Source organism: Poecilia formosa, unplaced genomic scaffold (assembly GCF_000485575.1).
Source record: "Poecilia formosa unplaced genomic scaffold, Poecilia_formosa-5.1.2 Scaffold15, whole genome shotgun sequence".
NCBI lineage: Eukaryota > Metazoa > Chordata > Actinopteri > Cyprinodontiformes > Poeciliidae > Poecilia > Poecilia formosa.
The window spans coordinates 1,077,579-1,103,220 of NW_006799954.1; the positions used below are offsets into that span (position 1 = coordinate 1,077,579).

Here is a 25,642-nt window from a genome sequence, read left to right on the forward strand (position 1 = left end):
TGAGATTAGAGTGTCAGAGACTCCTTCCTTAAAGGCAAATTACATAAAGTTGGCCACCTTTGCTATGGCACACTGCACTGTTTCCAAGTAAGAGTGTTTATGAAGCAGAAAATCAAATTATTGGCTGCTTGGTTTTACTTTGGTCTGACCTCAACACCCCAGTGCTTAAATTCATTGTGCTGAAAATAACTGAACCTGCAAAAAGACAACGGCAACCAGTGAACCACTGATTCCATTAGACCTTGCAAATGGAATTCAAATAATATTTTATACTCGTAGGGCATAAATTCAACATTAATAGATCTTTTATTTTCCCAACGGTATTTAGGCCTGTAGATCACGACAGGCAAATTCAGCTCTGTGTTAAAAAATTTGAAATATATGATAAAAGAAAAATGGGAAAATTATTTCATTGCTTGTCACCGTGCTGCTATTTCTATTCTATTTGTGGGGAAAAAATGACAGAAAAAGAAAATTGAAAAGGTGGCCACAGGTTGTCAAAGAGTGATGAAGTTACATTGGAAACAGCAAACTCAGACATCAGTGCACATACACGCACACACAATATTGGTAAATATTGGTTATCGGCAGTATTAATATTGGATATCAATATTGGCCCAAGTTTCTTTCAGATGTAGAAAAAACTAAACTGTTACAGCTAATTATCATTATCATACAAACTTTATGCTCACAAACAACACTTTGTGTTATCTCACTTTGGCTGTTTACTCTCTGCTATGTCCTAAGCTTTTGGGGAGGGGTTGGATCTCCAAACGTTTTTTGGTTCCAGAAAAAACATGTTTTAACATTAAAAACCAGTGAATAGATTCATTATAATTTATCTGTTTTTTTGTTGTTGTTTTTTTTGTACTTTGAAGATTTATTTTAAGTTTTCTGACTCTAGCATAAGATAAAAATTAAAGTTTCTATTGCCGCAGTTTCAAATATGGTATTCTAGAAAAACATGTGTTTGGACTTGAAGAAGTTTAAAGATCATGTAGTTTGCAGAAGCATCCAAGAATGATTCATATACACACAACAAAGGTTAGCTCTATGGAAAAAAAAATAATAATAAAAAAATAAAATAGCCTTTAAGGGCAAAACACCCAAAAGGAAAAACAGCTTGTAGCCTCATGAACTTCTACTGGAACATCCACAGTTTCACAGTTTTAGTAAAATACAGCTTGCAGTGAGGTATCGTAGGAGGGCTGATGCGTAGAGGAGCGGCTCCCTGGGTCAGGAAGTGGGCTGCAGGGCTTGTTTCTTTGTCTCTTGGTTGGTTTTAATAACAGTGTAGCAGCTGTTCGGGCTGCAGAAACTGCCAGAATGTTTGTAGCATCCTACATTGTGCTTGTGAATATAGCTAATTACCTGAAATAATAGTGGAAAATTACAATAGCTTTTTTCCTCCTCGACAAGGAAAATGTGCTAATTCCAAATATATTGCCAGGCCTAGCATTAGACTTTTCCCAGAGCAAGTATTGAGAATAGCAGCTAAATTGTACTTTAATTTTATGATTGGTCTTGATAAATCTAAGAATGTGCTACACAGTGGGCAAAGTTTACTCGATAAAGAACTCAATTAATCAGCCTCAAAGTGGCAGAATGATTTTTATTGATGGGCTAATCAAATAATCAACCCCCTTTTTCAGCTTTAACAATGGGTTTTGTTGAACTTTGTCCAAATTAAATACTCTACACTGGGTTCTTGTCAGAAGAAAAGGGTGAGAGTGACTATAGTTCATGAAACAAACTTCTTTTTAACAGCAAGTAAGCCACACTTACCATAACTGTTGTACGATTCATCACTGGTTCCGTGTCCATGTTCATAATATTCTGAAATGCTATAATAAACACACAAACAAAGAAAAACATTCAGGATAAAGGATGCACTTTAATGTACAAATAATGCACAAAAACAAAAATAAGAAACATATATATCTGCAAAGTATTCGTCCCACTTGAACTTTGATCTTCCAATTTGTAAATTTGCAACAGCAAATTTCAAGGCCTAATAGACATTTGGAATTATGAAGCATGCTAAATTTGTTCATTTGTTAGTTCGTTTAAGTCTCTATTGGCTTCATAAAGCTACACTAAATTGTTTTACAGTTTCTTTCTATGCCAAATTGCTTAAACTCTGACAGGTTGGGCAAGCGTCAGGAATTATTTTTGATTAGGGGTCTAGAATCGTGCCTTTAATGGTGGCATCATGTTGGATTTGTTCTTTTTGGAGACTTTTGTTCATCTTTCATTGGTTGAGACATGGTGTTTTCGGACAGTTATTCCCTCTGGCTTTGGATGCTGTGCAGCTGGAAAGAGTCTTGCTCCTATTCTTTTTATTTTCTGGCATGTGCTGTGATGCATAACCATGGCAACAAAGTTGTTTTTCTTGGTTTCGTTTACAATTGGGAGCGCCTGATTGTCATCGCCAAAGCTCAAATAAGACCTCTTTTACGACCACAAGAGTTGAAACAGAGTATTCATGGATATAGATCAAGGCCAAAGAGAGAAAGAGGAAGTTCAAACCATCTCTTCCATTGATCATAATGAGCAAGGATCATGTTCGCCACTACAACACGTCTCTGCCTGGCTTTCCAACCATACGGCCATGAGGTGGATTAGCAGTGCTTTTCAACAATTGATGGTGTCGTTTAGTACGCTACTGTGAAATATAGTCTCTGTTGCTTCAATATTGAGCCATTAGCATACGTGACAGCCATGTAAGAGTTATAAAATAGTGTATACAGTGTGAGGCTTCTAAGAATTGGTTACCTGACCCACTGCTACAGAAGATTTGAATGTGTGCCCACAGCATCACAACTTGACAATGACTCTACGAAGATGCTCGGACAGTAAGAGTTACGACAACATTTTGGGAAAAAATAAAGTGCTTTTTAACTCCATTGAATTCCCAATTAGATTTAGGCCTGGATATTGACTTGACCACTCCAACACATGACTATGCCGTGTTATAAAATATTGCACCGTAGCTGTACATTTGCTACACATATTTGTTTTTAGTAACAAAAAGCAGTGTACCATTTCCATTTCATTTCACAGTGATGCTTCACTTTGTGCATTAACACATTTGTTAGCCACTGTACATAAACCAACAATTCAGGAATCAACAGTTTATAAAATACTCACCCTGTATATCAATCCTCATCTAAACTGTCAGTATCACTCAACCGTGAACAAAGAGTTTTTCATCTGAAGTTGCCGACCTTTAAAAGCAGCTCATAAATGTGTAGCTTTTACTCTGTGGGACAGCTCATTAATCCAACAACAGACGGGCTCTGTAATGTTTAGAAACTTGCCTGAAGAGGTGTAAATAAAGCATTTGTTTAGGACTGTTCGCATCTGTGAGTTAATACACATTTGGTGCTCCAGTGGGGATTTTCAACAACACCGTGGAGATTGTGGGATTTACTGATACATTTGAACTCCTCCTGTTGTTCAATGATGTGCTTTTAATGGCTATTGGAGGTGGATGCCACAGCTTCTGTGTATGTAATTTTACTACTTTTTGTCACGTCTTATTCAGGTACTAAAATATGTGCTGTTGGGCTTAGAGAATTATTCGAACAAAATTTAGAAAACTGCAGCCTTTAATTAGATTTTTTTTTTCTTCGGTGAAACAATAGCCTCCAAATTGATACTTGAATTCAAAACTTTTGTATCTTTACAAATGCTCCAGATATCTGTGCAGGGAGCTGTGTTTTGGCAGTTGTGCATGTCTGTAAAGATCACCTCTTTGTCTGAGTGCTGTAGTTTTCATCATAGGCTTCATAAGTCTCATCTTCATATTCTTCATCATATCCGTCTTCATAGCCCTGCAAGAAAAGAAGGAATAAATATTAAAGCTGACATGTTTTCTCATTCCTGTCCAGTGCAGCTATGTAAAGATGAATACACAATACAAGCCATACTGAGCTACATGGGAAAAGACATTCCTTTCAGTCTGTAATGCCCAACAGCAATTATTGATTAAAGCTGGCGAAAGAACATGCCTCACTTTTGGAGCCTAATGAGCAATTTCTGAGGCTCAAACCGGATCTTGAAAGTTTAGACCTACAGATATGGATTTTTGGTAAAGAAGTGTAAAAATCCTTAAAAATAAATCTTTCAGTGCTGTATCATATCGCATTATAATTTTTTTTTTTTTTTATCAACATGCAACTTTTAATTTGAGCATATTTCAGTAGAAGAGAAAGAAAAGAAGCCAAATTAGCTAGAGAAGAGTTTTTGAACAAACTCACTGGTGGCACAATTGTTTGTACTTGTAAAAATCAGCTTAAAGGCATACATGTAACTGTAGCATTTCCTGTATTTCTGCTTTACTTTTGTAAGTTGACCAAAGTTATTGGGAACTTTTAATTGGTAATCCATGATGTGACTCTTTTCTTATATATATATATATCCCCTAGGGATATATATAAGAAAAGAGAAAGAGGACATTTTCTTTCAGTACTTGCCACTAGAATAGATGAGGACCCATATTTATCTTGCAACCACACAGTAATACGACAGTAAGGGTAGTAACAAGGAAAATCTCCAAAGGTCACTGCTGGATAACTACAGCAAAGAGTTGCATATTTGGGTCAGCAACCCTCCATAACAACCATTAAAGGGTATCCACATAGCAACCATGTGTTTGAGATTACTCTTTGCACCATCATTACAAGTGAAAGGAAGCATTTGTTAATCCAAGTTTGCACTTTAAGTGGAGTTTTGTGCTTTGATTCAGTATACCAAGCTTTAAAAATGGATGAATATGTGCTTAGAAAAAACTGACATACAGTGTAAAGTATGGTGGAGGATGTATGTGGCAGAGGTTTTTTCCTCTATTACAAATGTCATTGTTAGAATGTATGCAACCAAGGAAACTAAGAGAATAAATATGAGTCATTACTGAGCATTTTAGTTGGATGGTGAATCAAAACAAATTGGCAAAACAACGCAGAGAAGGTTCACAAAAAAATAACCTTCTTCAGTGACCATCACAGTCCCCAGACCTAAGGCTAATAGAAAACATGTTGGGAAGAGCTGAAGAGCAGACTGCACGAGAGAACCTTGGCCTCTGGATGATTTAGACAGATTGTGGAAAGAGGAATGGCCAAAGTTTCTTTTCTCTGTTTGGTTCAATCTTGTGAAACGTTAAAGGGAAAACTATGCGATGCCTCGTTGGCCAAACGGGGTCGTAATACCAGCAGGGGTACAGAGATTTGATAAAACCAGGGTTGCTGATAATTTTTTTCTGTGTCCATAGTTACTTTAATACAGGTAAAAAGACCAGGCAGCAGCTGGTAATGTTCAGCAAGAAGAAAACTGACTATACCACACGGAGCACACAGCAACAACCGCCTATGCTCAGATGTTTAGCCAAATATCTTTACTTGAGATAACTACACAAGAAAAGAAACATGAACAGAAATACATTACTGTGTTACAAAAATCTGGAGTTTGAACTTCTGCTTGTGTATTATGCAACTGTTTTTTTTGTTTTTTTTTAAATGTTTACTATATCATAAGTAGTATAATTTTTAGCTCATAAGATCCTACTGATAGGATATTATGGTTTTATTGGTGGTGCTGAATCAAGTGTAATTTCAACCAGGAAAACGAGCCGAGATGCTTCACAATCCTATTTTTGGACTTCTCATTTTTCCAATTTCTATTGATTTACTCATAAAATCCACTTTAAAAGAGCTGTTTAGTTTTACTGTCCAGTGGATGAGTGTTAATAAACTCTGCAGAGATACTTTCAGTTACGACTATGTGCTGTGAGTAATTAAGTTTTACGAGGCGATGTGAGTGCCTAGTTGACGTCTTTCTTGTGGATTGGGTAGAAATTCTCCCACACAGGCACCACTAAATCTGAAAAATGCAATTTCACATCCTTTCCACACTTTGGTTCCTTTCAGATTTTCTATTAGTTAGAACTTCAAAGATGTCTTATAATATTTTCAAGTTGAAATGTCCCATCTCAGCAAAACAAAACAAACATTAGAAAAAAACAGACAAGATTTATGAAAGAAAAGTTGATGCAGTGATCTACATGTTGCGAGCCATATGTGTAAATATCTTAGAGGAGAAAACAACTGAGAAAGGGGTGAAACTATAATGAGCTGAAACTAATTTACCAATTACTGAATATTACTCAAACATCTGAGTAAACAGCTGCTCAGTTCAACAGAATTGTGATTTAAAAAAAAGAAAAAAAGAAACGTAAAGATACTCTTGTTGCGATCCTTGCGTGCTAGTTTTCTTTGTGTTTTGACCATTTCTTTGTTGCTTATGTACGCCTGTTAGGTCTTGCCATACTTAAGTCATCCTTCTACATTTGAATTTATTTTTCTTAGATTATTGTAAAGCTTTTTCCTTGTTGGTTACTATGTCCTTTAAGTCTTGGTTCATCTCCGTCTGTATTATTAGTCCTCCTGCCTCAGTTTCCCTTTCTCCTTGCCACAGCTGCACCATATTTCCTCTGATTAGTTTATCCCTGCCACAGAGCTTCAGCTCCTGATTTTTCATTGTTCATTGCTGGATTCTTCTGTTCCATTCCTTTGCTTGTTTCCATGCTCGTGCTCCTTTTCCCATTTTCCTCATGCAAGACCTGTACATTTCTCTTTTTATTATTAAAACACACAAAACTGCATTATTTCGTGACTGCCTACATCTTTCCCTGCCTCAAACAAGCAAAACATTACAACTGTAAGATCTCCATCTGTGAGTCGTTATTAAACCGTCATGAAGGTTGGCCGGAGGTGGCTCATTACTGCATCCCAAAACCTTCAGAGTGTTGAGGAAAGACCCAGAGGATGAAGAGTGAGAAAACGCAGCCAAACTTGGTTTTGAAAAGCTTGATATACCAGCTGAAACTCTGAGAAAGATCCCAGGATGCACATGGTGGCAGATTCTGCAAATCGTACCTTTTCTCAGTAGACATTAACACTGAGTATTTGGATTTCTTTTTTTAAATTGTTTTATTTTTTTTATTTCAATATTTAGCCCTTGCAGTTTTCTTCTGTCTTTGGTTTTTCCAATCTTAGTTGTTTCAGATCCTGAAACAAATTTTAACATCAGATAAAGATAACCCAAGAAAAAAAAAAAAGCAGTTTTCAAAATGATTCATTAATTAATCAAGGAACACAGCGGCCACACTCACATTTGCTAAAATACAACTTGATCATCCCATATTTTGGAAAGTTTGTGTCCTGTTACACCGGTTGCAAAGTTAACAAGTTTTCAGAAAAAGAACATTATACCAGCTGACAGATTGATGGTGGTGGCTGCTTTGCTGCTTCAGGCCTTTAAATTTACTTTTTAACAGAAAGTCTTTAAGAAAACGCTCAGCCATCAATTTCTAACCTCAAGCACTCCGGCACCTCTGAATGTCTGACATTCAAATTAGTTTAAATCATCTGAAACATTTCCGTGTGATAAAAAGGGAATATTGTTCTTTCATAAAATTGACACGTAAATGTATCAATACGATTGTGTGTATGTTTCTCACTTTTTTCTGTTTCATTGCTGATTTACAGTTGCAGTTTTACATATTTAAATTTCAAAAGCCTGACCATGAACCTGCAAAATGCAGTAGCTGTTACATTCTGAGATATGAATTATTTCATGCTACTGTATTTTGAATGAATACATTTTATGTAATGCCATTCATATGACTTGAATACAGAGCATATTTCAGAGAACATCTTGTAATGTTCCTCAAAATGGATTTTAATTCAGTGACAAGTGAACAGATGCCAGATGGCCCCAGGTGTCCTGAGACTGCAGTGGAACCACACAGCAGCCACAACTCCAGAAAGCTCACCTCAACATTTCCCAACCGTCTTCACCGAGAAGACTTTCAAACAAAAAAAATATTTAAATTTACAATTCCATGTATCAGTTAAAGCTGCTATTTAAATTACTTACCGCATTATGTGGTTTCCTGTTCATAGTTATCAGTTATGTCTTAAGAAGGAAAGTTGACTAGGAAGGTCAGCTCTGCTTTATTTAATTTATTTTCGAGCACCAATTCAAAACAAAAAATCAACTCAAGGTATTTTACAAGAAAACAGCTTCAAATCACATTATGCAGCATGCAGTCAAATCAATCTAATTCATTAGTATAAGCTCAGATTCAAGTTCAGATACTACCAGTCCAATTTGACCACAATTATAATATGTTATATAGTCAAATTCAGTTAATTACACATTTCCAGCTATTTATCTAGTAAGCCATTTCAATAAAATCTGGTCAATGACTTTGTAGCAATTCCTTCTTCTGAGCAAGGGTGTGGTAAAAGTGGAAAGAAACAACTTCCTTTTAACAGGAGTCAGAGGTGAAGTCAATGACATAACTAATTGATAACCACAGAAAGACAGAAAAGTTTAGGTTAAGGTGCTCCAGCCTTTGCTTCCTCAGTAAGATAGGAAAATTTGTCTAAGTCGACATGACATCAGATTTCTCTGCATTGTCATTTACAGAAGCTATTATTGCGATTTTACACGGAAGACAGAAAAAATCTTGCAAGATCTTTGCAGATAAACCATTGTAAAAATATGAAGTTAAAAAAAGATTGTTTGGGTTGGATGTGGTTCAAAAACAGTCTTGACAGCTGGAGATGAGGTTTGGGTTGATCATGCTGTGAGTTTATCTTGCAGCAAAAGAGAGATAAAATTTACTACACAATTCTCAAACTGTGTGGCATTGATTTTTAAATATGAAAGTGCAAAGGGGATGTGTTTACAACAAAAAAATAATGATCCTTAAGTCATAACAGAGTTCACAAGTCTTTGCTACACAAAGTGCAAAATGAAGGTTTTTTTAATCACCTTTTCCTGTTCTAAACATCACAGATTGTAGGAGAAATATTCCCCAAAAAACTTTCATTTTTCTCATTTATATGATTTGAAATGTCAGGTATATACTCTCAGATAAACACAAACATTTTGGCAATGCCTCTACATTTGAACAAAACAAAAAAATCATATTTAAAAAATGCTGGGAGAAACATGTAAGACTTCATCGTATTCTTATTTTTTAACTCAGAGAGAAAACCTACTCTTTCATGAGAACATATCTAAAAGAAAGCAACTCCACATAATATTCTGTCAAATGATTTATTCATGAGAACGGGAATAATCAGTCTCAGCAGACCAAACAACCCAAGTTGAAAATGATGTGAGGCCACGGTGTGTGCAGAGCAGTATAGTCAGCTATTGTTTTCTTATTTAAAGTGTTGGATTTTGCTCATTAAGAGAGATTTGGAAGAATCTAAAGTGTTCTTGTTTCTTTTTCATCATGATCTAATTTCCTCTAATCCTTTTCTGAACTTGCTATTTAAAATAAAGCTCCACTGTAAGATATACAAGAATCATTTAAATGATAAAAAAAAAAAAAAAAAAAATCAATTGCTTTTAATGTGTCAATAAAATGTTGTGCCAGATGCGGCGCCGGATGCAGACAATACCTTCCATTTCTGTCTGTAGCAATACAGAAACAGTACAGCTTTCAGTGTTGAGTTTGTGTGTCTCTTTTCTTTTCTTTTTTTTAAGGTTTGGGACACAAAAGAAGAGACATCAGCGTGAGGGACATCTGTGGTGGTGACATAAAAGAAATTACATTTACTGCGCTTGTACACAGGCTCGTCTCCCGTTGAGTAATACTGATTCAAAGCGCTCCGCTTTCTGTGTGGCTTTATTTGTGCGAACATGAATTTGACTAAATTAAAGTTAGGGATTATGTCAGGGATTAAGTTGTTCAGGGGATCCTCTATTTCTCCCGTTCCTGCACGAGTCTCTCCCAACAATAGCAGAGTCAGAAACCCACATATCTCAGCAATTAAACATTTTGTGAGCTATCCCATACGGAAATTGGCTATACTGAACCACGACTGTAAAGCAGTTAGTGGATTAATTTTGGAGAAATAATGGGTTATAAAAATAAATCTTCCATTTTCTTTTCCCTTTTTTCCCCCCTGTTATTCATACAAAGTCATATAACCCAAAAATGGACTGCATTTAGGCATTGCTTTTCTTGGTTTAGTGACCAAAGTTTTCTTTATTACAAGTCAAATTCATGGTAACACAGACACACATCCACAGGTTTTCTACCTGTTGGTAATTTTGGAAATTTTATTCTAAACATGCGACGACCTAATTTACTTTTTTCTTCAACTGGGAAGATCCGTGAAGCACCTCAGCTCCCCATGAGGAAGGTATTGATAAAGTTATCTCCAAAGGTTCCAGCTGAGTCACATCTTTTGATTAAATATTGCAATGTGATTGATTGAGACATGCTGTCTGATGTCTCATTGTCAACTGTATGCCAGAAGATCAAAAAATAAATCCAGACAAAATTAGTCTGAGAATAATTTTTTGCTGTAAATACATAAATATTACGTAGTTGTAATATTACTGTAACAATGCATGACCAAGGATGTATGTTGCACAATAACATTTTAAGAATAGTGCTTATTATTTAAAAAAAAAAAAAACAAATCTTAAGAAAATGCAATAATACATTTAGCTTTTGCCCAAAGTTTGAACACAAACTGTGAATCAGCCAGTGATGGGAAGTTTCGACTCTTCGGAGAGTCGGCTTTTGTAGCAGACGTGGCTGTTAAAGAGCAAATGGCTCTTATTTTATTATTATCTACAGCCTCATATAACAGCTTAACTTGGCAAATATGAATGCCTTGTATAACTATCACAACAGCAGGTGCAATTTGCTGCATGTATATAATTCCTATCTAAGATGTGAAAAGTCAGTGTAATATATACAGAGGTTAGAGGTCACTACAATACCTACAGCTAAATAGATATATGTGCCTGCAGCACATGAGTTCGGTCATATTCAATAAATTGGAGTATGCATTCAGATAAGGTCCAGTAGCCAGATTAAAAGTATATTTTGAAATTAGCATTTAAGGAGGTATTAAATATACCTTTCATTAAGCTCACATTTCTGGAATAAAAATGTGTTTTCTAATTGGCCTAATTAATATTCTAATCATAAATGTCATGCTTTCATTACCTCTAAGTGGAAAATCGGAATAATTAGCAAAAATAAAGCCTTTCAAACATCTGTGTGTAATTAATCTATAAAGTGTATTTCACTTAGTGATAAAGTTCCTGAAATAAATGGGCTTTTCAATAATATTCAAATGAAATGAGCGTGTATGTATAATTTCCCATGTGTTTCAAAAATGTCCTGCCTGAGACACTCCCCCACCAACCCGTTTGGCTCAAAAGTTTTGCAAACAAGGCTTAAGGTACTGCCAGACCAAATGGCTTGGTGGTAGAGGAGAAGCTACAATCCTCAGTGCAGCGCTCCATGGTTTGATTTCTGATTTCTGGCCTAGGCTATTTGCTGCATGCTGCTTTACGGATACAGGTCTGTTTCTGTTTTACATCAGACTCCCATTATCATATTGTCATTCTAGAACTAGACACTCAGGAGATATGTGCTTTGGCATGTCATACAGATGGTATTTTGTCACATATATTCTATATGTTTAGTTGAATATTACATTTCCATCTGTAAAAATGGGAGCTTTACTGCAACAGTGACAACGAAAAGCATCTTTGCGGAAGAGTATTGTCTGGCCTGTCAAGAGTCAAAGGAAACAGAATCATTTGTTAATCTCTTCCTCAGCTTATCTCTTTTCGCTGACCCCAGTATTGCTTTCATGCGTAACATGCATTCAGCTTCAAGAGGGTATTATCTGTAAACAGGCCAGCCTCTAATTAATGAGGCTTGCTTCCTCCAGTTTGACACTCATCTGTAAAAACAATTAACTCTAGTGCTTTTTAACACAGCAGAGGACATAAATCAAATGTTAACACAAGAGTGGAGTCCTCGCTCGGTGTAATTAGGACAGCGAGAACCTAAAGGCCCTTAGCACTGTGCTTCATTATCAATTGACAACCTGTATGTCCCCTGACAGTGACTGATCTTCATAGGGAGGTGCCTTCCAAAGCCCACTATGCGTAACTGAACGGCGGTTTAAAATTAGATTTGCTGGCTTTTGTTTCTGTGAAAAGATGGTGTTTTTCACCTTTTGTTGCTGCTCATATAGTGTGGAACTGAAAGAATTGGTTTGATTTTGAATCCTTTTTTTTGTTTGTTTTAATAATCTTATGCAAATGTAACAGTTGATAAGTTACATTGAACTATTTTAATATACATTAAAAAATTTGTATAATTAGTGTCGTAATCTTTCACAATAACTGCAGATTGAATTCCTGCTTCCCTTTTGAATAGTTGTAATTACAAAAAAAATTGAAGAACTGAGGAGATTCTGCATAATTCTGATGTTGTAGTTGGTTGTCTTTTTCTATCACAATAAAAGGTGCATTTCTTGTAGTTTTCATATGTGATGTTTATGGAAAGATTTTAGGAGAAGAAGAAAAATGAAAGTTGAAATTATACATGCATTTCCTAAACCAATTATACCCATCAATTAAACAAGCACCAGAAAAAATTAAGAGCGCATTACTGTGGTAAGGATCTTATCTCTCCATGAACTGGACTATATCTCTTAACATGCTATTCTCACAGTCCAGTTTTTCTATTGAATGTTGAATATGATGGACAACAAAGGTTCTATTCTATTCTATTCTATTCTATTCTATTCTATTCTATTCTATTCTATTCTATTCTATTCTAAATTCTGTGACAGCCATTCAGCACTGGCCTGGAGGTCACTCTGAGCACGAGGGAGCAGCTGGTTTGTCTGGCCAAGGGTTTGGACGGTTCACAGTGGGACAAGGAGAAGAGACGTGTCACTGAGAATTGTGGAGATGTGAAGAAAAAGCAAAACATGACTTTGCAGCATTGAAGTGCAAAACAAAAGCATTTATCTCAACCATTGATGAGGCTTGGTTGTGAGTGACTAGGGTGACCAAGGATCTTTGGCTGATTATCTCCGTCTCATTGCCAGACATTATATTTGATAAAATAATTGTACACAAAGACTAAGGACACCATCCTTAAAACCACACAAGAGATTTCTGAAGAGACTTGATAGGAAACTATTACCCAAGTAATGTCTGGTGTTCATATTCACCATACAGTTATTCTAATATCAGACTTTGTTTACTTTAGTGACATTAAGTAAATAATGATTGATAGTTGGTGTTAATGAAACTGATATGGAAACCAAACAAATCAGGCAAGTTAGTGTTAAATGTTTGTATTTAAATTACTAACGGGCTGTTTAATTTCCCACCGCAGACGGTGCCAATTCCTAACGGTGCATCCGAGCTCATTATGTATTCTACTGGAGACTTTTTATGTTATTTTAAATAACTCAGTGAGCATGTGTGCTGCATGCACCTGTTTTATTAAACGAATGAGTTCTGGATGGAAAATTACCATAGTTAATATAACAAATGATTACTCAGCAGTAACCCATTGTTATATAACGTAATTACAGAGAGTAGGCGTTAAACCCAGGCATTTCACTTGCTCACTTTCAATAAATGACCTTCTTAATCTTTTATGTTTGAGATTTTGTTTTCATCTTAAAAGAGTGTCGCTTTTCTTTTCTCTTTTTCTTAAAATCCTCCTAAAGCTCGGTGCTTAATGACACTAAGAGCATTTGCTCCATAGCTCTGATTCTGTCGCATGGTTCAGGATTAAAAACCATGCTGTAAGTTTCAATTCTTGCTATCTGTTTGTACTTGCTGTCTGCTACTGAAAGCTGTATAACACTTCAAATCCTCTCCTTCATCATCAGTTCTGACATTAAGGGATACCATTTGATCCAGAAGGGATTTGATCTTTAACACTGAGCTAAGGCCATGGTCCTGGTCCATCCTGAAAAGCATCAATCACATCTTTTATCTGCTCCCAGCTTTCCTTTCACACTTTTCACTTTGAGTTACTCGCAGTGTTTGTCTCGATGCTTCCCGGAGAACGAGTGCCATTTGTTTCACTAATGCCTCTTTAAACTGCCACTAAACAATAGCTAGCAGTGGTAATGTTAACACATCAGCTGCAGCCTAATGCAGTATGCAAACCTTAGGCCAACATCTAATGGCAGCTGTCTCAGCAAGAACATTGTAATCTTCATTATTCTGAAGAGCTAAATAGAAAAAATAATAATAATTTTATGCCAATTAGCAAAAAAGAAAAGAAAAAAAACTTACATTTGTCTATTAAGAGACACATTAAATTTTCCCCTGGAGGATCTGGTCCAAGTCACTGGGGAGAGGGAAGCCTCTCTACTAAGGCTGCTGCCCCCGCAACTCAAGCCCGGATATACAGAATATAATGGATGGATTCATTAAATATTCTAAGAATACAGTACAGAGACAATTTTGTTGTTCAAAATCTAAGAAACCTATTAGAATAAGCGTGCCAAGAAAATATTCTTGATGCACTCTATTACACTGGGATAAAGGAAAGATTTTTTTGGTAATCAGATGACTAGTTACAAAGCTTATTTTTTTAAGTTACATAATTATTTCATCACACTGGCATTAACAGACAATTATTGCATTGCTTTTTCAGTTCTGAATACATTTTCAGACACTTGGAGCAAAGATTGATATCTTGTTCACACAGCAGACAAACGCAACCCAAATCAGATTTTTTTTGCCCACAGGTGACACGTATCTGACGTTTTCAAAGCACTCTGAATTTTTTTCACCTCCAAAAAACTTCATTTTGTGCCACATCCAAATGTGGTACTAAATCACATACTGATAGTTTCGTGTCTGCATTCTGAATGGTCATGTCACATTTTATCCAACTTTTCTGTCATTGACATGGGACTTGTGTCATAATTCGGAACCAGCAGAAGCTAGTTGTGGTAAATCCCTCCCCTCCCTATGTATTGCTATGGCAGGCCCCAATTACAATTTTTAAGGCTGTTTCTATTTTATTCTATACTATTAATAACAGCACTTTTTTTTTTTAATCAGCAACTTTAAAGACTCAAGGACACTTTACATTATGAACAACACATAATGGCAACACCATTATTGAAAGACTCAATAAAGATAAAATAAACCCAGAAAACCCTAAATCTTCAGCAGAAGCAATACACATCACCATGCAGCAGTGATAGTTAGGATAATAATAATTGTAGCATCCAACCCAAGTAACTAGATAATAATCCTCAGCCAATTCTGGGCAGGGCCCGGGGAATATTAGCATTTCACTAATAAACAATTATGGACAAACAGGAGAAAAAAATACTAATCAGTTTGAACTTTGTATACTTATTTATGATTTTTAAATATGATGGTTTTTTCCATTAACCAAAAAAAAGAGCTACTTTATTTTAAACTCACTAAGAATTAAGAATTTTTAGCTTTTAAACGTTGTTTATACCTGTAGCGATATAATTAGATAATTAGGACACAAGTCAGAAAAAGTTTAACATCAATTGTCCCACAATATTATTATTATTAGTAGTAGTAGTAGTATTATTGTGTTAGGGCAGAGATGTGATGCCAAATTATAATTATCCGTTCCGATCCCCGAATGAAGACAACCCACTTCAGAAGTGTTGCAGTCCTTTAAAAGGTAGAATAACATTTACTGTCACTGCACTGGCTTTAACTTCAATGACAGCATGACAGAGTCCATTTATCACTACAGTCTCCAGAGTTTCCCTGTCACACGAAGGTATGAAAAAATGCTAAAAACATTATGGAAACACAAATCTGTCATACAGTCAGTAAGTACAACAGCAAGCAAAAGAATCCATATGTGTGTGTGTGTGTGTGTATATATACATATATATTGTGAATGTGAAACAAAATGACACTTTAAACTCCAGAAGATAAGTGGTGCTGCACTATGTCCTACCTAAGGAAGTTTGCTTTTGGGCTAGCCGTTAGCTTAATCCACCGGGAGACGCTCATCTTGATTTATACCAAATGAAGTCATGAAAAGAGTTAAGTACTGCAGGTAAGACTGGCTGCCCACAAGCTTTTAAGAGAACCACACAATTTTCAAATTGTAGCACTGTAAAACAAGGACATGATATTTCTATAATTACGTTAAGATAAATCAGATATGCGTTTGCCATAGAAAGTCATGTAGTCTTTAGTTTTAAAGATGGATTAGTGAAAAAAAAAAAGTCACGAAATGTTGAATTAGATGCAGGCGATCAGAGAAGCAGCACAGGAAGAGTGTTTGTAAATATGGTGTCAAAGGCATATTTTTCAGTTCAAGAGTAATTCCACTCTAAATTGTTGTGTTTTTCTTTGAATATCTATTAATGAAAAGCATTGCCTTATTGAAAACAACAGCAGAGTAGATTATACGGAGCTGACAAAAAAATACAGCAGAAAGCAATAGCACATTGTAACCATGAAACATGTTGTCTTAAACTAAATGTGAGTGAATGTGAATCACATTGGTTTCCAGTGCTGTGAAAACCAATGTGTGGTTTTCACAGCACTGGAAATGAATGGTGGCTCAGAAGAATAAGCTATATTAATTTCTGACTACACAGACGGTGCTTAGTGGGATCAATTCTCAGCTGGTTTTATAGTCTCCCGGGGATTAGTTGAGGGGAAAAAAAGAAACTACAAGAATCATTTCACAAAGTGCTGCGCTCCAGGAGGAACGGAGTAAACAAAGTATTGCTGTAAAGGATCCAGTAAAGTCGGATTTGTGGCAGGATATTAAAAGGAAAACACTGAGATCACAAACTCCACAACGCAAACACTGATACATGATAACAGCCAGCTTCCTAAAATTTTCCTTCAGAGTTTTAAATCAATAACGCACTCAATTAGGAACAGTTTCAGACTTTTTCTGAGTATCACCTTTATAAAGCAGATTGACAGTTTGACAAAAATCCACCAGTGAATATCCTCTAGAGAAACTACATAATGCTCATGCACATAATATTTTCCTAAAGGAAAGCACTGGGTGGAAAAGGGAAACCATGCCAAAGTTGCGCATTGCAGGATTCAATAACTTTGGTGAATAAAAAATTAAGCTAAATCAGGTCTTTGTTAAAAATGATCCTGTTACAATCTTGAAGCACGCTCAAATGTAATTATTTAATGTAGTAAAAAAAACAAAAAAAAAACAGCAAAGTGAGATATGAGAGAAGGGAATGTTCAGGACAAACTCATCTTTCTTTAATCCCCTCGTTTCCCTGCTTCCAGCCTCCTTCCCGACCTCCAATTACAAAGAGAAGAAATGCTTCGCTTTTTCGCTCCTCAGAAATACACAGGCTCTGCATCAGGACTCAATTTGGTTTGGTAATGAGTCTACGCTTGTGCATTTCCCCATGCAGACAGCCCAATCTTCAACTGCCTGCACACATGGGTTCTTTCTGGGGTTTTTTTTTCCTTTGCAGGAAAGCGCTGAGGAAATAGACTGGTAAAAGTGTTGCCTTTTTTCATCTGGATGAAACTTGGAGCTTACTTCTGGTGTTCTCTTTGTAAAATGACCTTGAAAGATCCCTCAGATCTCAGGACAAGCTTGTTTTCAGTTTTGGCCTTGCATAATTTTTCAACATGGAAACCCAGAACTATGTAATGTGAGAGATTTTGCAGACAGCTAATCAAGATCTTTCTTTTTGCATTTTAGTGGTCCAACTATTTACCGCCGAGGGCTTCATGGATTTGTGTCTTCTTGCACATACTGCTACCTTTGGGAGAACTTTAGTGGCACCTTCCACAATGTATGGGATTTATTCTTCTAACCAATATGCTTATTTAATTCCTAAAGAATAATACTGCTGTTTTGTAAATTTCATTTGCTAAACAGATGTATCCTAGCTGTGAATATTTAGGTTTCCACTCTGGAGACCAACATAGTTTCCCTCCCTTCTATTAGGCACTGGGAAAAATAGCTCAGACAAAGTAAATGCAAATGCAAATACAAAATTCATGTCTTGTGAAAAGGTGCTTGCCAGTCAAGTTATAGATGCTATGCAAAGCTGTAACTCTTAAAGTTCCACTGGTGTATCTGAAGTTCATAGCAAATACCTTCATTGTTTTCTTGATTTAGTCAGAATCTGCTACTTTGTACTCAGTCATAAATAGCTTTTTCTTTGCTCTCATTTGAAACAGTTTTTTCAATGCATGTGATGACTCACTTGACTTCTGTTAGGCTGCAGTCACACAACGCCTTTTCTGCCCATGTGCACTGACATACTGAGAGACATGTTACTTTGATCTAAACAGTAAAAAATAGTAGGGGATTCTGTTGCACACAAAGTTCTTTCAGGCCTTTTAGGCATGTTTTTAATTTCACTTCATTAATAAGGGACTCTTATTGAATAATCATTTTGAACAGCACATATATGTAAATGCGCCCTGTTGCATAAAATAATCAAAGCAATGTTTTTAACAAGGTAATAAAATGATATACAGTTTTAAAAAAGTCAACTTCACATAAATCCCCCCCTTTAATATAATTGTGCTTAGAATTTAAAAACCAGGATGATTTCAGTTGGGTCTTTTTGTGTGTGGTGCATTTTTCTCAGCAGTACTCCGGATCCTTTCCTCTGTCTAAAACAGCCACGTTGAGGTTAACTGACAACTCTAAATGACTTTTTTGTGTGTGTGTGTCAGCAACTTGTTTAGGTGGTACACTGTCCTCCTCTCATTGATGGCTGACATAAGCACCAGCCCTCCAGCTGTTGAATAAGATGAAGCAAGTGAAGAAAATGGATTGATGTGTCTTGTTAGTCCCTGATCAAACAATATTTCACATATCTCTTTTTATTTGTTCATGCTGTTTGTTTGTATTGATTGATGTGTTCTTCTAACTCAGCTCTGCAACATTCCTGTAGCTGTCTGTTTGAAATACTATTTATTGTACTTTTTTGTATTGCACTAACACACCAGTGCCTTATGCTTCTGCACATTTTCATCATTTTGGTGTTATTGTTTATTTCTGATAAATGAGTTTGAATCTGCTTGTTTGGATGCAAAGCACTGAAACGTAATGTTACTATTTTTGTTGGATTCTGATAGTATCCAATGTGTAGCAAGGGAAAAAAAATATTTGTGTGTGGTTTATTTTAAACGATCCTTTCTTTTGCTATTCTTTCTCTGTTTAAAGTTTAGGTGCAGGTCAAATAAAGCAAAAAGATTTAAACCGTGCTCCAATTAGGAGAACCACAAATAACTAAATGTATGAAAACAAAGACTCTTAATGTAATTTTTTGTGCATTAGTTTTTAACTATTTCTTCGGTAACACTTTATTTGAAGGGGGGTGAATAAGACTGTCATGACACTGTCATAAACATGACATAACACATGTCATGAACATGAATAAGCCTCCATGAATATTAATGACTGTTGTCATAAAGTGTCATTCGGTAAATTATGACACTTTTAATACAAAGTTGACATTATTCAAAATGTCTTTGTTATGACAACTTGACATTAACCAAGAAATCATTACTGTTTAAACTTTACCTTTAATAACATAAAGTTACCTAATTTTTAAAGTGCAATCAGTAATACTTTTATAACATATTTATATCAGTAATGATTTCTTGGTTAATGTCAAGTTGTCATAACAAAGACATTTTGAATAATGTCAACTTTGTATTAAAAGTGTCATAATTTACCGAATGACGCTTTATGACAACAGTCATAAATATTCATGAAGGCTTATTGATGTTCATGACAGGTGATATGTCATGTTAATGAAAGTGTCATGACAGTCTTATTCACCCCCCTTCAAATAAAGTGTTACCATTTCTTCTAATTTTTGCTCTTGCATTGTTTTGCTTTGTTTGCTGTATGGCACTTAAGTCAAACTGGTCGCTTTTAAGGTGCTTTCTAAATAAATTGGTTTAAAGTTGATTGCAGAATGTTAAAACATCAATCATGCTCTCTAAATCAGGCTCACTCACTTTGAATAAGATTGGAGCATTTATTGTCTTATCTCCTATGAGTTTTGTATAAAAGCTTTGGGATACACTCATAAATATAATTACAGATTATTGTCAACTTTGTAAAATAATGGCCTAGGTCTCTTTTTTCCTGCCAAAATCACTTTTATGAAAAACAACTTAGGCCATTATTTTAAGAGTGTGATGATTTTAAATATTGACAACCGACCTATGTGGTAATTTAGATCTGGGACTTGGTAGTAAATAAATGCCATATTATTAGATGCTCCTAACATGTAACATATAGGATTACTGTTTTATAAGCATTAGACACTTCTTCTATTCCACCAATCACCTACTATCCAAACTCTTAATGACTGTATGATCTGAAAGCTTACGAAAGGTGAACTGGAACCAATAACATGTTTTTCACATTGTAGCCAACGTCTCAGTGGAATGCATATTAGCAAATTTCCAAAATGTTTCATTTCCCTTTTCAAGGTTCAAAAAGTGGTATCACAGGATAGTTCTTATCTTATTTATCATATGCAGTATGCCATAAGATACATAATATGATCAAAGATTGGTACTATGAAGCAAAACCTGTGGTTTATGGAGTAAGCTTCAGCTTAGTTCAGTACTTTCAGTTTTGCAAAACTGAATCACTTTTTAGTTGCAAGTTGTGTGTGGGTGCGCGTGTGCGTGTGCATGCGTGCGTGTGTGCAAAGGCCAGCTCCCACAATTAGTTTGCAACAACCGTGCATTCATACATCAACGTCTGAGTTGGAATCCTTGGAACTTCAGACTTTTACTGCTGCAAAAAAATTATGCGCATCTTTTGGATTATCCACAATAATTTTTGAGTATGCAATTTACACAGTAAAATATGTTAACTAAAATAAGGGATAATTTCTTATTGCTTTATTTTTTATTTTTTTGCAAACTCACGTCGAAGGATGCACATTCATAAAAAGCCACACTCATTCAGAGCACATCGAAGTGGATTAGAGCATTTCTGATTGAGTCAAATTTCCACCAGAGAGACTTTCTGCATTTGAGTAAAGAGGATTGGACTTACATAGTCATCATATGATTCATGTGTGACTGCTAACAGTGGGGGCCTGTATCCGGCGTTTGCTGCTGCCCCCCTGGCCCTTGGAGCTTGCAAGTCCCTCGTCAGAGCGGTTTTGGGAAGTTTGCTGTGTGTGGCTGCGGCTGTCCCTCGTGGTGTTGCTGCTCTTCTGCTTGCACCTCCGTGGCCCCTGCACAAACAGACAAGCACACACACACAAAAAAGCATATACTCAGAATCTTGCCTCACAGCATTTTTTTTGTTGTTGTTGTCAAAGGTGGAGTTATTTTTGCAAGAAAGTAGGATTAAGACAGAAATAAATCTCTTATCTTGGCATACGCATAGCCTGATTGTAACATTCTTAACTCTAGGTAAAATAAACTGGGGAAAAAACAAACAAACAAACAAAAAAAAACTACTGAGGTAACTTTTACAATCATCAGAGAACTCTTTAGTATCTTTATTTTGTTTTTACTTACACGAAATGTGACTGAGAAACACCATTCTTTCAGTAAGACTGAGCAGTACCTTTTTGTTTGTACAAGAACACCTGCCTCAGGCTGCAGGCACACAGGTATAAACAGCATTACTGCATGCGCCAGCAGAGAGGCCAGAGGTCCGGGGCAATCAAGAGGAATTTAGGCCATATTGTTTCTTTAATAACTGTGTGACTGTCCAGCAATTGCTCCACAGAGACACTGCTGCACCGCTAAGGATGTAGCATTGTTAACTCACTTTTTAACGTTCTCCCGTAGGTGGGATAGAACACCTTCCTTCCCTCTGGCACATCCTCCTCTAGGTAGCAGTGCACTGGGAGCCAAAATACAAATACTCAAAAGCAGAATTTCTGGTGGCATATTTTTCATGGAGCTTTGAAAAATTGCTTATCGTTACAGTCTGAGGAGAAAATCATGGTAGGGAAGTGGTGGGGATGTTTTTTTGAATCGGGAGCAGCCCGTGGTTTGTGCTGGATTTAGCTACTGCTTGAATCAGGCCATGCTGTCATGGCACAATGTGCCCGCGTTCTCCTAAGGGACTGCCACGGCTCAGGTGGATTACGGACAAATTGCTTTAAAGGTGTTTCATGCAGGTAGCTGAATATATGGCGAAGTCAATCAAATGCTTTTTTTTTTTTTTCTGGTGCCGCTTAGATCCCCAAACTCTGGAGACATGGAAGAGAAGAGATTTCTGTCTACCGTGAATGATTAAGGTATTAAAAAAAAAAGTAATGGGAAAAAAAAATGCCTTTTTTTAAATACTTAACTCTTAACTCCCTCGAGGAAACTCGGTGGAAATTGAATTGAAATACGGGAAAGAAAATCTACAGAACCAATTAATCTGAAAATTCACCATGAAGGTGGATACTTCATGTTTTGTTATTGAAATGTACCTCGTTCACAACATCCTGCTGAGCTCCAGAATATCCATAAGACCATTGAATTTTACAGCGTGCCGCATTACGGCTGATAAATGTCAGAGGATTAACAAATATTCATACGCCTTCTGTGGGTCTGAACAGCCATGTGTCTCCCCTCTTTCTCTTCACTTAATATAAATCTAATTTAAACTCAAGACCTGTTTTTGAAGGTGTTCTAGAAAACAGCTATATTTATGGAGCAGCAAAGGAAATTCTGCTTCTGAAATTGTGCTGCCAAGCTCTCGCGCAATTTTATTTACATGAGCAAGTATGCACACATTTAGGGAAAGAATATGCCCGTATTTACATATTCATGCAAATTACAGGGCAATAAAAATGTATTGTCTCTCCACACCACAGTTGCTCGCGGTAGGCAAGACAATGTGAAATATTCTCTGACCCCTGAAAGCAAAGAGAAATTTTGACACATGGGAAAAACATTGAAAAAAAAAAGTGACCTGCTGCTCTGCAGTCTTCATAAGCAGACATCTACAAACAACACAACTAAAGGTGTAACTTAATATTGACAATATATATAGTTGAGCCCAAAATGATTTAGATTTAGGTTTAAAGTAATATTGTAATTTTACCAACTTGTTCCTCTGACTTGATGTGACCCAAGTTCAAGTTACGGTTATAGTGAAGCACTGAGCGTAATCTTTTCCTCTGTGGTTACGGTAAAAAGCCAGATTTTGTAAATGATTAAAGATAGATTGTGACCTGGTGCAACAGTAGATTAAAGTTGCTCATATCTGATGGACTTGATGGCCGCGTTTTCTTCGAATCCATTCTTTGAATTTCTACTTACACCAGTTTACATTCTGAATTAAGTCCAGACATATACCTTATCTGTTTTTTACTTATCATAATAGTGATTGGGAAATACAGATTTCACATATAACACCCATCAGCTTTATTCAACGATTTATTTCAGTTCAAATCTAAGTTGCCACCTTACATTGTGGATGCTGTTGTTGTCGTTGTCCTTAGGCTCCTCCCCTGTGTGCTCCTCCCTCTGCTCGACTCGTCTGATCCGTTCAGCAGGGATAACTCTCTCAGCTGCTCTTGCCTGATCTCGTCATTGTAGTCCTGTGGAAGCAAAAGGAACCATGTCTTACATACCAAAGGCAAGGACACCTGTTTTCTGACTGCAACAGATGGCTTTACCAGCATCAAATGAAAATGATCTTGACACACAGGAAAACCACACTGTGGTTAGGCATTAAATAGTTGATGAAGCATGCTGTCTTTTGTTTATGTGGTACACAAAGTGTAGTAGTTATTGCTCTTGACACACACATTAAGCATAATTCATATTCCTCAGACGGCCTAGGGTTTAAATGACTGCAGTAAAAATAATACTAAAAAAAATCATCAACAGTTTGCAGAACTCAAAAGTTTTGCCATGTATGGAGACAGAAAACAGTGTCTTATAGAGTATTTCTGCCTCTTTGACTCTCCCACAGTTCCTCCTTTTTACAGTGCCAGACTTCATCACAAGCTATTGGAATTTTATGTGATAGACCAGCATGAAGTAGTTCATACTTGTGAAGTGGAAGGAAAATGATACATGGGTTTCAATTTAAAGAAGAAAAACTGAAGCCCCCCTCCCCCCCAAAAAAGTGTTTTATGAGTATGTTTTAGCCCATTCCCTGAGTCATTCCTTTGGAGAGCAATCTTTTACTCAGTCAAAGCAACACGTCTTTATGGTATGTCTTCATCAGCTTTGTATATTGAAGGCAGGGAAGTTTTTCTCATTCTTCTTATAGCTTATGATCAGTCAGAGTATACTCACACATACTCTGATGTGTGATACTCTCCACATCAGAGATATGGAGAGTATCTCTGAACAGGAATTTAATTTTTCAAGCCCAAACAAATATCCTCAGATTTAGGTCTGGACAATTAGATGATTGTTAGCACGGCACTATTAGCATCTGCTTTGATTGACATTCTCCTTCCTTGTTCTGTAAGACTGGGTGAACAGCCATGTTTTTTTTTAGATTTGCAATGAATTAGGCACATTCCATGTTTAGATGATGATTTCAACAGGGCTCCTGATGTTCAGGGCTTAGGATATTGTTTTGTACCATAATTCTTAAATACAGTACTCCAACTTTACCCAATTGATGTTTTTTGGTCGTCATCACATATCACTTATGTTCTCTAGCAAAACTCGGGGGTCTTTACAGAGCACCTTCATTTATACTGAGATTAAAATATTTCCAGGAAAAGCAATGTAGATTCTGGATTTTATTTGGAGGTCTCAGACAAAAGGGGAAATGCATGTACACTCTTGAGATTTACGTTCTTATTTTCTATCCACATCATAATTATGCATGACTTTGTGTTGGTCTGTCACACAAAATTAAAGTTTGTGGTTGTAACATGACTAAGTGTACAAATGAAATAAAGCACTTTAGCCTAGGATGCACTTAACAAATCTAATAGTTTGTACTTTACACTTTCAGGCATTTTTCAAAATATGTTGTCCTTTGAATTATTTCTCTCAGCTCATCTTCAAATATGGATCATTACAGAGCAGACAGAGGAACAAACACACAGTATCCATTATCTTGTCATCTCTGACATACTAACAGGCTTTTTTCTCTGAAATATTAAAAGATTTGCTTTGCTGCCTTGACTTTTATTCCTATATTTTTGACAGATATATCAGTAAGCCTTTGTTTGCTTTTGTGTATTTAACCTGTTGGCATGGAAAGTGACAACACTGATAATTATTCTAATTTCTAGTCAATCACAGTTCACAAGTCTCATGGAAATAAACGGTACGTCAGTTTTTTTATTTACATTTTCAGATCAGAAGTAATTTTGTTATCTATTAATCACTTCTGTTTGATAAAAAATATATCTCAGCTTTCGATATCAGACATGAAATAAAATAAAAGCCGAATTGCTTTCTTCACTGGCTTTAAATATCTATCTTTCAACTCTTTTTAAAAGCCTTTGGCACTCATGCAGCAAAATGGCAAATATTTCTAACTAAATCACACAAATGTTCAGACTTGTACAGTGAACCAAAACAGGTAAAGATCTATCAAACCAAAGCCCAAAGAGATATTGAAATTGAAATTGACAGGTAGTTACAGTAGTTTCACAAGAATAGTTTTTACGTAGTATATAGTAAACATATGATAAACAGACCTAGTACATCTTTCACATCAATGTGTCATTGACAAAGGGAGAAATCATTTTTGTTAGGATTCCAAAACCTTTATCAAGCTGCACATGTGCTCCTTTTATTAATGAACCACTAAGGCTGCATTTGTCGATTTGTTTTTCTTGAAAAGGAA

General features: G+C 36.1%; 1 protein-coding gene across 5 annotated transcripts in view; it reads right to left on the reverse strand.

Moving 5' to 3' along the window:
• khdrbs2 (KH domain containing, RNA binding, signal transduction associated 2) overlaps nt 1-25,642 on the reverse strand; it is an 83,518-nt gene that overhangs the window by 10,083 nt on the left and 47,793 nt on the right. For all 5 annotated transcript variants that reach the window (XR_001661405.1, XM_016668461.1, XM_016668462.1 and 2 more), the window contains exons 5-8: nt 23,287-23,417; nt 20,918-21,101; nt 3,754-3,836; nt 1,786-1,844 (exon numbers count right to left, since the gene is read on the reverse strand). Coding sequence is in view for 4 of the 5 variants with exons in the window: in XM_016668461.1 (XP_016523947.1) it covers nt 1,786-1,844; nt 3,754-3,836; nt 20,918-21,101; nt 23,287-23,417 (457 nt within the window). In the remaining variant the exon portion in view is untranslated. The remainder of the gene's footprint in view (nt 1-1,785; nt 1,845-3,753; nt 3,837-20,917; nt 21,102-23,286; nt 23,418-25,642) is intronic.